Here is a 17589-nt window from a genome sequence, read left to right as displayed (position 1 = left end):
ATGACTTATCCGGAATGGTAAACGAACGAATGAAGCAGAAGTTGTCGAGGTTTCTTAAAAAATACATGTTTCGCAAACAATTTGCACATGTGGGGTATAAATGCAAAAATTTTCGTGACAACTGGCACCGCCAATCAAGATGTTAAGAGAAGTTTGCAAAAGTTTTTGTTTCCTTTTTCGAAGAAACATAGTTGTTCCGTGCAGTCAGATCCATATTTCTGTCACTCCGGGGAAGGAATGGAATACCCCCAATAACTTGCAAATCGTTTCCAAGAACAGAAATTCTTCAAAAGTTGCGCTAAATTGAAAAATATTGGATAATCGTTACAGCAAGAAAACTCAGAAAATAGCTCTAAGTGAAATAGAATTCAAGGAAATTTGCGAGCGGCATCCTACAAAGGGAACACTTCAGCGCTAATAAACCTGCTGGAAATTGTGAAACGTAAAGCTGGAAAATTCGCATAATCACTGAACCCGAAAATGAAATATATTTTGACCATTTATAAAGAACATAATCAACATGAATCATGTTGAACCAATTTTGGCTGTCCCCTCTTTTACTTCAGTGTATTCAGTATAATCGCAAACTGTTTTTCACGGAATTTTTAATGTCAGTGGAATTGTAACGCCACTAATTGTCCTTAGTGGAGAAAAATTTAGGTGAAAATTATTTTTCTTCCACTAAGGAGAAAATTGTTTAAAGCCACATTTGCGCAGTAAGAGGCCAAAACCTGTAACTAAATTAGTTATGGAATTTGCGTTTCGACTTCGTGTCATCAGAATCCGACACTAACTTAGTGACAGTGACTACGCTAGCGTCGGGTTGATTGCTGGCTCAAAAAACGAAAATACTAATTGTGTTTCTGAGCGATTCCCTAGCCCAAGCTTAGACCTGTAACTAAATTAGTGTTGGATTCTGACGAGACGAAGTCGAAACGCAAATTCCATAACAATCTTATGAAAAAATATTAAGCAAATATAAATTTCTACGCTTATGATCTCGGTTTTACCTCGGCTTTTAGTATACGAGTAAATACGAAAACTGATATCAGTTATTTATGAATGAGTGCCTCAATGAACCAAAAATAAATATCAGCACTAGTTCGCAAAATGCAACATTTATCAAAAGATACATCAAACATTAAAGGTAAAATCAGAAAAGGATGCTGAATTATTCTTTAAACTCTACGACTGTTGCTCCCCGGAAAGGTATAGGGAAAGCTGGAGAACAGCACAATTCGATTAATTTACGCACGCGGGTATCGCACTCGACGTGATACACTAAACTGAAGCATCGATTCATATTTGATGAGGACATTTACTCATCCGTGCGGAGAATAGCTGCGGACGAGTACTAGGTACCAATACGCTACATGGTATTCACCAGCCTGCTTCGATCAGATTTCAAGCTCGACACCACACGGAAAATTGATGATATTTTGCACACCCTTACCCAGTCTAGCGCAAACAGGTCGGTGGTGATGGTGTGCCGGTTTCTAAGGGTGTTTGTTGGTTTGCTAATCTGATGGCGGAAAGTTGAAACTTTATAGCAATTGCTGATGGCCGTGAGCTATGGTGTGAATTGAGGGTGATCTCCGCCTTGGGGGCTTTGATGTTAAATGTTCGATGATTGATTACGAAATTCTTGTTGCTTGCTGATATGGTTTAAACTGATATAATTAATCACCGATGAACTAATGTTGTTATTAGGTGAGCCTGGTTAGCTCTCACATCTAGTACACTATAATGGTAATTATAGATTACAAATCGTTGGTGTTACTTTCATATACGCTTACTTACTTAAACGTCGTATTCAAATTTGACGACTTTAAGATACATTACGTGAATATCAATTCAGAAATTTTGCACACTAACGATTCAAACAATCGCAACAAATGTGGCGAAATAATTGAACGTGAAAACTCTGGTTTCAACATGCCATACGTTCGCGAAAGTTGTTGGCACATATTTAAGCCATCAATCAATGCGGTAAACCACCGGCCCTGACGATTTGGGGACCAAACCTGCCATTGCTCACGATGGGTGTCTCTGCCAATCGCGCGTAATGTTTTTCAGTTATCAGGCCCCATCGGTTGGATGAACCGTAATAAAATGAGCAATTAAAATTGTTTTACATGTAGGGGAACTGGGGGTGAGCTCGACACCTTAAGCGCAATCATTTTTATAAAATGCTATAAAGCTACTAAAATTTTATGCTCTGTGCATAAACCTTATTTAGATGGTTCTTAACAAGATATAATTTTTTCAGTGTGTGTGATGCAAATATATATTTTCTTCAATTTCCTAGTGTAACAAGAATAAGAGTATTCGAATCCCTAGTTCCGTGATTAAATATTGTTTATCGCACGACAGTCGATACAAATTGTTCTTCTATACCATTTTAGAAAATCATGCTACATGCTGATTTTTCGTTTCGTTTTGCGATTCATCTAGTTCACTTTCAATATTTTTGCCAGCCTGAATTTCTGTTATTACTAAGTGACAATAGTGCAATAGAAATATCACAAACATTCTCAGTTTAATCTAAAATGAACCCAACCATCTAAACAGTGTCGATCTTACGCAACGACTGTCAATGTTACTTCAATACCACACTTTTTTTTTTTTTTCTAATTCCCGTTTGAATTTCAAAATTTTTGTGCTGTTAAAACCTTGACAGATTTCAACTATATATAACATCTAAGCGCTCACCAGCTTTGCCTTCGCATGCTTTGTGTATTTTTTGATATTTGATGTACAGTAAGATTCCGTTTTTGGCACGTTCCGTTTTTGGTATGTTCCCATTTTGGCACACTCCGATTTTGGCAACATATGGGTTCCGTTTTTGGCAACATTCTTGTTGTACATAATAAGTCTTTTAAAACTGTGCAATGAATATTTTTTTATATCATTTGACATCACATTTGACTTTATTTCCAAACATGGAAGTCATATTAACCCTCAAAGGGGCAAATCATTTTTTTAAAATTTTGATAAAATTGTCTCATAGTTTCAATTCATTACTGTGATAATTTTGAGATGTTTTTCGCAATGTTGTTTTGAAACAGTGTTATGCATTTAAGGGTTAACAATATTGTACACTATGCGTGATGCGTTTAATGATCACAATAAGTATAGAATTATCAATTTTTATAGTAAGACCCAGAGCACTTTAAGAGTCAAGTAAAGAGGAATGCGCTACACTGCATAATAAGACTAGTTCTGGAGAAAATTTTCAATAGAACCTTAGTAACATTGCGAGCCTCTTTCTCTTTGGATTATTACGACATCAATACAAAACTTGGCACTAAATTTTCAGTACATATCGAAGGCTCACCATGGTGCGTCCCAATGACGTATTTGGGAATACAAAACTGATGGCCCCCAAATAGTTTGGTTTAGCTTTGGAACATTTGTTAGTTTTTTTTGGCGACTTTTTTCAAATGAATGGAATTAGGGTGGTCCTTGTGGTTGAGGTGTTCAAAGTATCGACTGTTTAGATGTGTGAATTTTACATGCGAAATTCCCTACAATATAATAACACAAATAAATTGAAGCAAGTTTGCTAAATAAACAAGGCTATCTTCAATGGCTAATCTGTTATGATTTTTTTTAAAGATTTAAAGAAGGGTGGCACTTGAAAAATAGGGTTGCTTATATTATCTTTTGATGTGTTAATTTCTCGCAAATGCGTTCTAGAGATTTTTGGAATTTTTTTAGAGCACATTTTCACAGTAGCAATGATGTTTCAATCCCTTTTGTTTGGATAGTTGCAAGTGATTTATACAGGTTTTCTTTAAACCTTACTATCTTCAAACATTGCAATTTGATTTTCAATCTACCAATTCTAATTGGAAGATCGACGATTGGTTAGTTATAGAGAACAAAATTTATGTATTTTTTAAAAGAGCTATGTTTTTTAGCAAAATTGTTCATTAATATTCACGAAAGAAAAGATAACAATCCCAGGAGCGAATGTCATGATAACATTTATCACACTTTGAAGCTTTTTTTATTACTGCATTTTTTGCGAAGATTTAGGAATAAAACATTTATTTCTAGATATATTTTTCATAAAAAAATGTAAAAATTCATTTTCTCAAGTAATTTTTTAAATGTTATGTAGCGTCATCTACATAAGTTATAAAGTATAAATGTCTTCAGCACATGTGTTAAAAATATCAAACAAACAACTTTGCCGAAGAAAGCTTTTTGATAGAACACTTCTGTCACAAGATAGAACTGATCTAGATCAGTTTCTACTTATCTAGATCAAAACCAAAGTTGTCAAAATAATTATCATTTCCATCTAAGATACTTTTCTAAAGACACTAATCCTCCATGATATATACCCGAGGTGCTAGAGGTTTTGAGCGTCGAAAGTAGCATTCTACCCCACCATACGACGTCTGAATTTGATAAAAACATGAATAAAATTGAATTTACTTATTTTTTCTTTCATCTCATTCCATTTAACATATGATTAAAAATCTTTGAAACATTTCTGAAAACATAAATTGAAAATCTAAAGTTTAAAAAAAGGTTCCATTTTAGGCACGGTTCCGGTTTTGGCAACTGAAAAAAATAAAATTGTTGCCAAAAACGGAATCCTACTGTACCTAATACCTATATGCTATCGATGCTTTGTGCGCAGCTACCTGGGTTCGATTCCCATCCGCGCACATAATGTTAAATTTTTTTTCAAAAAGTGATTTTTAACCTGAAAAAAGAATTGAATGACTCTTACATTAAAACCTCTATGATCGAAATAAAAAAAAGTTTAAATTAATGGTACTAGTAATATATGTCAGAGTGCCGGGTTAACCCGCAGTTCCCCTACCTATACCAACACGTAATTAGATTTGTACTTTCATCAGTGCACTGATTCGTTCATAGCAGTGTCAAATTTGGCACATTATGGTTTTTTTTCTTCCAAACCAACGCTTTCTGCGAGTCTGTCACACTTCACTACCCATTAGGGTGGGTGGTGGTTGGTGTACTGGGGTACACTGAGTTGAGAAGACTAAATTGATCAGATTTTTCCTGTGTGACAGCCGGCAGCTGCAGCGATGCTGAGTGGAATGATGTGTGAGTGGTTTTCGACAGATTACACGGTTGTGGTGTTTGTTTAATGCGATATTGATTATTGATTTATAGTTGAATAAATTACAAGACTCGAAGCGAATGGTTAATTCCACCGTATGAATCGATATTACTGAGCATTGGAACGAGTAATAATCTGTTACATTTTGCTTCTCACTTCTCAATCCACAGGTTAGAATCATCTTTTTATATTGGCTGCCATGTATTTTAAGGATGAGTCGACCGGGTAGAAACTTGTCGATGGAATACCCGCCTACGCCAACCTCGGATAGTTCTGATCGGAAAACGCACATACAGGACGTCGAACTGAAGGAAAGGTAAGGTTTTCATTTATTTTTTTCTTCTGGTGACGTGTTGATGTAACTAGGATTTTAGAATAAAATTCTCTGCTTATCTGACCATATACTTAAGGTCCGTAACCAGGATTCTGCTTCGGAGGAGGCAAAAACAATTTGAGTCAAGTAGAGCTGTAATATATAATTTTAATGTAATTTTAATTAGTTAAGCGAGTGTGAAGTCCCGTATTTCGATTGTGCAAAGGCTACTCGAATTTTTAGCTAAAAATTCTATATCGACTTTGTCCAACTGATATCTGGAGTACGGACTCCGAAAACGTTGAGCGACAACGCGCCTCCACCAAACCCTAATGTACGAACAGTGTGGATAACCGTCTGCCTCCACCACGCGCATCGCTCAGTGGTCTCAATTCATAAGAAACGAGGGTTTCCATGAGAAACCGGCCGACCACAAAATATAACCATCGTCGATTCGAACGAAACTTCAAAGTTGTGTTCGGTTTATGAATCTTCATTATTTTCTCTCACATTTGCAATATTTTGATACAAGAGCAATTTTTCAAAAGGGCGTAAACATTTCCACGTGGATTAATTTCAAAAAATTTTTTGTGCGATTACTGTATTTTATACAGCGAAACTTTCTGAGAAAGAGTTTCAGGGAATGAATATTTAAGTACGAAAAAAATATACACTAAAAAATGTTGTGTAATTTTTCTCAAAAATAAAAATTTGTGTTAAAAATTTAAATTGCAAAAAACCCATTTTTTCCAATTTTTTATATTTTAGAAACAAAAACCTAAAGGGAAAAAAGATATTTTGAATGTGATTGTATGATGGAGAACTTATCGGCAAAAAAGTTTTTTTAACAATGACTTTATACATGTTTTTTAGTTTTCGAGATATTTGGAATTTTGCTGCAATAAAATCAGTTAATTCGTGTGATTATATCCTTTTAAAAATGGTTTACAATATCATCTTGATGTTAAAGAGAAAGTTACCGGAAATGTTATGGGCCTTTTGAAAATCTTATTATTGTTGATGGAGAAACGCGAATAACTTCTGAAAAGGTCGTAATAAAACAAAAGAATTATGCTGTTAAAACAAAATTTGAAATATCTCGAGAACTACTACATTTCAGGAAATTTTTGCCGTAGCATTTTGATTTAAAATAGCGCTTAGTATCATATTCAAAAAGAAAATTGTATTTTTGACTGCAAATAGTATGAATTATAAAAATATGTCAAAAGTTGTTGTTAGGAAAACTTTTTTATTGAAAGCTTCTCCATGATCCAAATACACTGAAAAAGTTTCTTTTACGTCTTTAAAACGATAAACATTAGATTTTTTACATTTTATGATTGGGTAACGCGAATAACTTTTAAAAAGGGTATAATCACACGAATTAACTGATTTTGTTGGAACAAAATTCCCAATATTTCGAAAACTATCGCAATTTGGAAGATTTTTGTTAAATACATTTTGATTTAAAATGAGACTTAGAATTATATTCTGTAATAAAATTACAGTTTTGTATGTCTATTAGTATGAAATTTAAAAACACGAATAAAGTTATTGTTAGAAAAACTTTTTTACCGATAAGTTCTCCATCATACAATAACATTCAAAATATTTTTTTTCTCTTGAAGTTTTAGTTGACAACCTATAAAAAATTATAAAAAATGTTTTTTTTTACAATTTAAATTTTTAATACAAATTTTTTTTTGTCAAAAATTACACAACATTTTTTTCAGTGCATATTTTTTTCGTACATAAATATTCATTCTCTGAAACTCGTTCTTTGAAAGTTTTGCAGTATACAGTAATCGAACAAAAAAATTTGAATTAATGCACGTAGAAATCTTTACGCCCTTTTGAAAAGTTGCTCTTGAATCAAAAGAATTTTACTGATTGTGGAAAATGTTTATGCTTCCATGACGATGAAACGTGTAAAGTTTCATAGGAATCTAAGGTGGTCGGTCAAGATTTAAATTATTTTCGGATGGATGTTCGTGGAATTCCTCAATTACATAACTTACGTAACATAAAAATTGCGAATGAGAAATGGGCCTCCCTTATCCCAAGTAGCAATTCTGGTTTTATAGCACACTACAAAGAAATTATTAGTTTTAAGAAGGGTTTCAAGAGCGCCATAAAACTTTAATTGCTACTAGGGATGTCACAAGTTGTCACAAATTTCTTCATCACCACCGCAGTATGGAGTAACTAGGCCAAAAAGCTGGACAAAGTTATTATTTATTGTTCTATGTATTATTTTGCATTTATAATTCAAGGGATAAATTATTGATTTTGAGCAGATTTTTCATAAAAAAATCCACTTACCAGTGTGGAATTTATTTTTTCTAATATTTCTCGAAAAACCCAACCTAAACAAAACCATTTTGAACAATCTTGTTTGAATGTTAATCATTCCAAACCTTGTTATGTTATTTTTCTCAAAGCAAAAAGTATTTTTAAAGGAGACTAACTTTAACTGAATATGTACATTCTACAGCTTTGTATGTATGCATTCAATTCGCTAACGCTAGTCGTCGTTATGTATGTATGCTTTGCTAAAAGATTGTATGGCGAAAGAAAATATTTGTGTCGACGTAGAAGGACAATTACTAGGGGAATTTCATTAGACAGAGAAAGAATGACCGGAACGGTGAAAATTCACGGTGACGCACTGAGAAAAGATATGTCCTCAAGCAGGAATCGAACCTGCGATCTCCTAGTCTCTAGATGGGTGCGTTAACCACTCCGCCGTCGAGGAACTGCGATTTATTGATTGATTTATTTATTTATTTATTTATTTATTGATTTATTTATTTATTTATTTATTTATTTATTTATTTATTTATTTATTTATTTATTTATTTATTTATTTATTTATTTATTTATTTATTTATTTATTTATTTATTTATTTATTTATTTATTTGTTAAAATAATTCATCCGACAGCAAATAAATCGGACCACGAGGAGTCCAGTCATAAAACTTTCTGTACGAACTTGTGCAATGGTTCGCCAAACTCGAACAGATCCCCAACCGTGGAGAATGTTTGAATACATGCGGTTATCGGTTCGTTGAATCCGAACATTGTACGGTGCAAAATAGTTTGTAGTAAGTCCGATGCGGCTAAAGAACGTTTCGAGGCACGAAAATCAAGAAGGGACAGGATCTTCGGGGAGTCAAATTCAACGTTGAGCAGGGCCGGTGGATAGCGTGGGTAGTATGTGTACTTGACAATAACTGAGTGGGTAATTACCCACTAGAAATTTGGGACATTTTCATAAATTTGAAATCTGCCACGTATGATGCACAACAACTTCATTTACACTAACACACTGCAAACGATTTAATGTAAGCGTGTGTATTGCGAAAATGAGAGAAATCCCTATTCTATTACCCTCATCCTATGCTTACAACCCACTCGTGCTAAAAGTGTAACGCCGGCCCTGGCGTTGAGTAGTTTTCCAGTGTGTCGATACTGATCAGGCGAAATCGAGCAGGATACGGTGGAAGGTCTAGATGATTCCACCATGGAAGGTCTCGTAGTGCGAGTCGGACAAACCTCTCCTACACCCATTCAATCCGTAAGTTCCATGTAAGCTGTTGAGGACTCCAAATCAAAGAAGCATTTTTAAGTAGTCGGCGATCCAGCGAACAATATAACGCCTTCAATCTTCATACTATGCGGATCCTTGAGATCCCGGCCGATTTTAGAAATGAGCCCGAGTTGTCGGGTTGCTTTAGGGATTAAAGCTGAGCGATGCTGACTGAATGTTAAGTTTGTATCCAATAAAACGCCGAGGTCGCTGATGCGATGAACTCTAGTGAGCCTTTGCCAATCGATTTGGTAGTCGTAACATATCGGACTGAATATGCGGTGAAAAGTTACAACTTGGCATTTTGCAATGCTAATAAATAGCCAGTTTCTACGAATGTATCTCGAAGCTTTTGAAAACGGATGCAGTCGTCGATAGATCGGACTACGAAGAAAAATTTCAAATCATCGGCGTAAACCAGTTTGCACACCAAATCAAGCAGCATCGTCGAAGAAAAATACAAACAGTAGGGGTCCCATGTTGCTGCCTTGAGGAACTCCAGATTTGTTCGTAAATTGAGAGGAAACACAAGAGCCAAGCTGCACACGTAGGATCCTGTCACTCATGAAAGAATTCAGCCATTTAATAAAATTCCGTGACGCACCGAGCCGTGACATTTCTGTTAATAATATTCGGTGGTCAATTCGGTCAAATGCAGCTTTTAAGCGTGTGTACACTACATCGATTTGTGCCTTTTCTTCCATCTGCATGATGTAAATTGGTATGAAATCTAGAAGGTTTGTACGTACGGATCGTCGGGGCATTAACCCATGTTAATCGGTGGAAATGTAATTTTTCTAAAGCTTACCATAATTTCAAATATCTTGGATGCTACAGATAGGCTAGTTATGCCACGTAGTTTATAATATTCCGACGATCACAGCTCTTGTAAACAGGAATCGTAAACGACTGTTTCCAGATCAAAGGAAATTTGCCTTGTTCAAAAGATTTGTTAAAAATGTCGGCTAAAGAAGCAAAACAGTGACTATAAATGACTGCTAGAATGCCGTCCGGCCCCATTGAGTACGATTTTTTAAACTTGTTCACAGCGACAACAATCATATCGGGAGTGATTAAAAATGTACTGAAGTCCACGGAGTTTTCAGGAACATCAATCGAAGCAGCTTCAGCTTCAATGGCTGAGGCAGTATTTACAGGCAAAAACTGAAGCGAAAAACTTTTCAAACAGCTCACATGAATCCAAGGCAGACGTTGAATGACGATGTCATCATAGATTCCGAACAGTATCGTGATTACCGCCACAGCCTCAGTACCTACTAATGGACTCATCGACCCGACATACCTCCTATAAGCAATTCGTCACTTTGATCGACCAAATATTTCTCGTTATCTATTTTTAGCTCTAGTGGATTACGTTCAGGCTTGAGATACTATTATCACTCTTTGCGTAACATTACTGGATTAATCGAATTATTCTAAGAGATTGGTGAATGCCAACCCAAGGTCATTCGGAAAATCGAGGCTGATCCCATCATCTTTGATAATGCTTTGGGGAAAAACTGAATGCTAACCGCTGTACTGTTGGCTCCCAATAAAATAGACAATCCGATCGAAATCTGAAACAAAAAAACGGCGGTCAGAATCCGAACCCGTATGGTGTACGACCAGGTGCTGATGAAGCTCAGCCGATGCGTCTTGATCGACGATGAATCATATGGGAAAGCCAATTTCAATCAAAGCGTGTAGTTCACAAATTATACTAGGCTTCTGCGTGCAGCAAGTCTCCTGGTAGATTCAAGTTTTCACGAAAATAAATTATAGTTTGGCAAGGGATCTGCTCCTGTGACAAGAAATCCAGCATTCTTGTGAATTACGAACATGGAAGTTTTAACAAAGAGGTGCCATAAGCAACATATTTCACCCTTAGTTAATTCTCATGATGGTCTAGTTATGTTTTGGTCAGATCTACCTAGTCGTCATTGTAGCAAAAATATGCGACAATGTTTCAACGGCAATGGAATACAGATCATCCCAAAAAGTCTGAATCCACCAAATTGTTCCCAGTTTCGTCTGATAGACAAGCAATGGGCGATATTAAAAATTGAGGTAAAAGTCATTCGCGTATATTGGTCGGATTTGTAAAGATGATGCTTTCTCAAATAGCAGTAAATATGAAAATGATCCGTTCACAAGTACAGTTCAGATAGAAGTGACAATTTTATTTATTTACCAGTCTACTACAACCTACACCATTCGATGGTGTTACCTAGCGTTATCAATTTATATGTACTATTTACAATATAGATGGGCGCACTTTTTTGAGTACGCGTATAGGTGGACACATCAGTCGTTACCCTTTTAAAGTAATTAATGTAAGGATACAATTCAATATTTATACAAATCAAATCATTAATAATTAAATATATCAGAAAATCAAAGAAATCTAATAATTATAGTCGGGATACACTTTTCGAACGCGAACCCTTTCAGAACGCCTCAGGCACACGACCGGCAATTTCGCCGAAGACGCGTCTCGTTTCCTAATTCCGGCCTTCGCCTGAGTCTCAGGGAATCCCCTGAAAGGCTCCTTATCAGTGCTCTATCCAGCTTGTATCTCGTCTCTAGAATCTCGAACGCCGGGCTTTATCGTTATGTTTGGCCGCGGCTGCTGTTCCTCTTTTTGCCACCGTCTAAGCTGTGCGCCATCGTTGTTGCGTTTCCAACACTTATCTGAAGGGTGTTTACAGAGAATCGTTTTAAGTAAATAGCTTTAACCCATTTATTTGGTATATGTATGTTATGATTTTTGTACCATACCAAATCCCCTTGGATTGTTTATCCAATCATTTGATTGTTTATTTTTATTTAGCGAATCTGCTTCGTTTGTTTCATCACCTGGGGTATTTGGTACCATCAAAAGGTTTTTATATGATTTTTTTGGATTTACCAAATCCAACATAGTCTTTGGCTTATAACAAAAAACTTTCTCACAGGGGAATTGCCCGTGACTTGTCACTATATTATTTCTATAGTTCATTAAAAACAAATTAATCTGATCCTCCAAACAAATATCAACAAATTCTGGTTCCAATAAAAACTTCTTTAAAACATCTTTAGTGGTTCTTACCAACCTTTCAGCTTGTCCATTGCTGGGTGGGTTATAGGGAGGACTCTTTAGAACTTTAATCCCCTGTTTTTCAAGGAAAGTTACAAATAAAAAAGAATTGAATGGAGGACCACCGTCCGATACCAAAACATCTGGTAACCCGAATCTTGCAAAGTAAACTACTAATTTCTTCAATACTTTTCCACAATCTGTGCCCTTCTTCATCCATTCTACCTCCAACCACTTTGAGTAAGAATCTACTATCAATAAAAAAGTGTGGTGAGAAAAATAGAAGAAGTCAATATGAATTCGACTAAAAGGTCTTGTAGTAGGTATCCAATGAGACAATTTTTTTGTTTTTGGCACTACTACCATACTACCGCATACTTCACAAGTAGCAACATACTTTTCAATATCCTTATTTATCCCAAACCAGTACACTTATGTTCTTGCCAAATGTTTCATCTGAACTATTCCTGCATGGTTGGCGTGTAAAAGCTTAAGTATTTCGTTCTGCATTTGTTGTGGAATAACCACCCTGTTTTGATGCAATATGCATCCGTCAAAAAGTTCCAAATCATTTTTATTGGCAAAGACATCCCTGAATTACTTTTCCAACTTTTTCGGCCAACCATCTCGCATAAATGTCATTATCCGTTGTAAAAACGAAACTTTCTTTGTCCCTTTGGCAATTATGACAAAATCAATTGGGAAATCTTTTCCGAAGTTTATGCTCCTTACAAAGCCCTGGTCAATTTTACCGGGAACTTCTTGCTCCAAGATAATCGAACGCCTTTGTGTATAGACGTGTTTTTACGGTCCGCAGTTAATTGTTATTTATTTATCTTTCTACCGTCGCGCGTGTGTTCAATCCTATTAAACAACGGTTATCATAATGAGCTGCAGTGTGACATCTTGTAATATCAGCGACGATCGTTTCTTGTGGCAGTGTGAATTCTGCAGAAAATGTTATCACGCAGCTTGTGTAGGAGTCCAGCGAAATCAAGAAGAATTTATCTCGCACTTCATGATTCCCCTGTGTGCAGATTGCCAGCATAATCTAAAGGTAGGCATAGACACACGAAAAGTGCTGTACCAACAGGAAAAATTATTTGAATCTATAACTACGCAAACGGACTGCAACTTACAAATAGCAGCCGACATAAAAAAGTTCAATTCAATTGTTGACTTATTCGAAAATGTTGAGCTGCAGCTTAAAGAATCAGTGGCGAATGTGAACATAAACACATCGTCGCAAGTGGCAAATGCTGTATCGGCACTATCGCAGGCCATTGACAGTAATTCTTTTAATAAGGCCGATGAGCTGGTCACGCTGAAAAACCATATCACATCACTATTCAACATATCTATGGGATCCACAAAAAAACACATTGAAGAGTATGTAAATGATCTCACTGCCGATTTGACCAGAGAATTGAAAAAAATCTGCAGCGAAGTTCAGAACTTGAGCACCCTTACCATAGATATGGCAGCTCATTGTAATGAACACTACCTGAGTGAATCGCGTCCTACACGTGAAGTTTTAGACGAAGTGAAAATTATAACAAATTCAGTTGGCAGTGACATTCTCAAAGAAGTACAATCTCTTGCCGGCTCAATTAACACTTTGGATAGCAGTATACGCGATGCTTGTTTGCCACCAGCGGGCCCCAGCTTGATGGACGAATTAAATGCCCAATCAACAAAATCGGGTGACTCAGGTCACCGTTCCACTGCCGAAGCCACTGAAGGGTGGCGCTTTTTGGGTTCGAAGAAAGTGTGGCGCTCTGACTGGACGGAGTACGACACACGTAATCAGCATAGAATTCAACAGCAAAAGATGGCACGAAGAAAAGCTAATAAAAAGCAGTTGCATCGGGTAATAAATGATCGCAATAAAAACAGACACCAACGTAGCCGTAATACTAATGAGACAAATAAACATCAGATATCCAGAAGCAGTTATTATAACTATAACCTCAATGACAACAATAATAGCAACAACAATAGCAATAATAATCGTAACAACAATCGAAACAACAATAGCAGCAATAATCGCAACAACAACAACAATACGCAATGCGGTCGTCCAACAGCTGGCAACTCTCTTCCCCGGGATAAGGATCTACTTGCGGCGGCAAGGGTGCAATTCTCTAGGCCTCCGTTTGAAAATCAGCGTGGTATCAGGTTTCAACGTGGTGAAACACTGAATCCATACCCGGTTGTACATCAATTTAACTCAACTTTCGCACCAGATAGGTTTGTAACCCCTGTCCTGACGAATTCCTTTTCTCAGCGCTGTTCAGCTTGTTCCTGTGAGCATTCGTGTTTTCGTCCAACCTAACGCACTCTTCAGAGGCAGACCATGACGAACCGGTTACGGATGAAAACGGATCAATAGTTTTGCATGATATTTCTAAGTATGACAAATTGCCATTAACTTTATCAGAAACGCTTTCAGAAATTTTGATATATTGTCAAAATTTTAATCGTATGCAGAGCGCATCTAAAATGAGCAAAATCTATAGTAATGTATTGAGCTCCTCTTATTCTGTTATTTTAGGCACTGAAACAAGTTGGAACGATAGCATAAAAAGTGAGGAAATTTTTGGTAGTGGCTTTAACGTATTCAGAGACGACCGAAATCTTTTAGTATTTCAAAAGAAGTCTGGTGGAGGAGTTCTTATAGGCGTTTCGGCTCAATTTAATTCTGAAATTCTTCCCACAGTGAAGTTTAAAGAATTTGAACATGTGTGGGTTAAAGCGAACATTTCAGGTGAAATACATGTTTTTGCCTCTGTATATTTCCCACCAGAGCATGCTAATATATCATCGTATGAAGCCTTTTTCAAAATTGCTGAACAAATTTTATTTGAACTTCCGGTCGAGGTCAAAGTTCACATTTACGGAGACTTTAACCAGCGCAATGCCGATTTTATTCCGGATTCTGAAAATGAAAATATTCTAATCCCAGTCGTAGGAGAAAACGAAACATTGAATTTCATCTTTGACAAAACTGCTAGCATAGGATTAAATCAAATTAATCATGTAAAAAATCAACAGAATTGCTATCTTGACCTTTTATTTACAAACACTCAGGATGATTTCTGTGTATCTGAATCTTTGGCTCCTTTGTGGAAAAATGAAGCTTTTCATACTGCTATTGAATTTTCTTTGTTCATCCATAAAAATCAAGAACCCAACGTCTATGACTTTGAGGAAGTCTTTGAATACCATAAAGCTAATTATGACAATATCAGACGGAAGGTAGGTAATGTCGACTGGCAAAATACTCTTAGGAATGAAGCGAATATTGAAACCGCCCTGGACGTATTTTACAAAATAATTTTCGAAATTATTCATGAAGAGGTGCCCATTAAGAAGAAAAGACGACACGGTAGCTCGAAGCATCCTATTTGGTACAATAGGCAAATTAAAAATCTGAAAAATAGGAAACAAAAAGCCCACAAGCTATACAAGAAAAATCAAAATAACGAGCACTTGGAACAATATCTCGACATTTGCGATAAACTAAATATTGCCATAGATTCTGCACTTGCGGATTACAACTCCAAAACTGAACAGCAGATTAAATCCAGTCCAAAGAATTTTTTTAACTACGTCAAAACTAAATTAAAATCAGATAATTTCCCATCAACAATGCACTTGGATGACAACGTACATAATAGCCCGAAAGAAATCTGCAACCTATTTGCAACATTCTTCCAAGAAATATATACAACTTTTTCTGAACAAGACCGCGATCGCGATTATTTTGCTTTTCTTCCAGATTTTCCTATGGATATTGGCGTCAGTCATGTCATAGTGGAGGACATTTTCAATGCTCTAAACCATTTGGATTCATCAAAAGGTGCTGGCCCTGATGGAATTCCACCATTATTTATGAAAAACCTAGCAACCGAGCTTACAACTCCATTGTTCTGGCTCTTTAATATGTCTTTACAATCTGGAGAGTTTCCCAAAACATGGAAGAGTTCTTTCTTAGTACCTATATATAAATCTGGGAAAAAATCTGACGTTCGCAATTATCGTGGAATAGCCATAATCTCCAGCATTCCGAAACTTTTTGAATCAATCATTAACGAAAAAATATTTCTTCAAATAAAAAACAGAATTACTAACCTCCAACATGGCTTCTTCAAAGGTCGTTCGACCTCAACAAATTTACTAGAATTTATTAACTATTCACTGATTGCAATGGACAATGGAAACTACGTGGAAGCACTTTACACAGACTTTAGTAAAGCATTTGATCGAATCGACATCCCAATGTTACTTTATAAATTAAAAAAGATGGGAATTGAGCCTGAGCTGCGTACGTGGTTAGAATCATATCTATCCAACCGCCAGCAAATAATCAAATTCAAAGGAAAGCAATCTAATCCAATTGAAGTCACCTCAGGAGTTCCACAAGGCTCTCATTTAGGACCTCTATTGTTTATTTTATATGTGAACGATATTTCCTTCCTTCTCAAAAAACTGAAAGTACTAATCTATGCCGATGACATGAAACTTTACTTGGAGATAAGAAATGCCGAGGATATTGATACATTCCAAAACGAAATTCTAGTTTTCCACACGTGGTGTCAAAAAAGCCTCCTACAGCTAAACGTGAAAAAATGCAATTCAATCACTTTTAGTCGAAAACGACAAACATCGAATGTTGTGATTACCTTAGGAAGACAGACTGTAGCAAAATGTGAAAGAATTAGGGATTTAGGCGTTATATTAGATTCCAAGTTAAATTTTATTGATCATTATAACACAATTATTCACAAAGCTAACAACATGCTCAGTTTTATAAAACGCTTTAGTTATCATTTTGTAGATCCGTATACAATCAAAACATTATATATTGCTTATGTTAGGTCGATATTGGAATATTGCAGCATCGTTTGGTGCCCTTTTTCAAGCACACATGAAGAAAGAATAGAATCTGTACAAAAACAATTCATATTATTTGCCCTTCGTAAACTAGGTTGGATAGCATTTCCTTTGCCATCTTATGAAGCACGCTGCATGCTTATCAATATACAAACATTGAAGGAACGTCGTGAATTTGCAATGCTTTCGTTCATTAATAATATCGTCTCGCATCGTATTGATTCAGCCGAAATTTTATCCAAATTGAACTTTTATGCACCTTCTCGACAGCTACGAAACCGAAGCATATTCTCAACAACTCCATATCGCACAAATTATGCAAAATATGGCCCTATAAATCGAATGATGGCTGTTTATAACCGCTATTGCGAATCAATTGATTTTACAATGTCCAAACTAAAACTCACACAATATTTTATACATAAAAGAAATTCTAACGCATAAGAAAATGATTCTGTAAAAGCTGAAATTGTTTTATTTATAATAAAATTACGTATATATATATTTTAGTAAATAAGAAAAATGTAAACATTACTGTAACTATACCAGTCTACATCGATTGACGAAATAAATAAATAAATAAATAAATAAATAAATGGAAACCGCGAAC

At 35.8% G+C, this 17589-nt stretch overlaps 1 protein-coding gene across 2 annotated transcripts in view; it reads left to right on the top strand.

Moving 5' to 3' along the window:
* LOC131683369 (neuronal acetylcholine receptor subunit alpha-7-like) overlaps window positions 1-17589 on the top strand; it is a 372960-nt gene that overhangs the window by 333224 nt on the left and 22147 nt on the right. For both annotated transcript variants that reach the window (XM_058965291.1, XM_058965292.1), the window contains one exon: window positions 5275-5420. In XM_058965291.1, the coding sequence (XP_058821274.1) occupies window positions 5275-5420 (146 nt within the window). The remainder of the gene's footprint in view (window positions 1-5274; window positions 5421-17589) is intronic.

This window comes from Topomyia yanbarensis, chromosome 2, assembly GCF_030247195.1.
Source record: "Topomyia yanbarensis strain Yona2022 chromosome 2, ASM3024719v1, whole genome shotgun sequence".
Lineage (NCBI taxonomy): Eukaryota > Metazoa > Arthropoda > Insecta > Diptera > Culicidae > Topomyia > Topomyia yanbarensis.
Note: the sequence above shows the minus strand (reverse complement) of the source record. Positions and strands in the feature narration are given on the sequence as shown.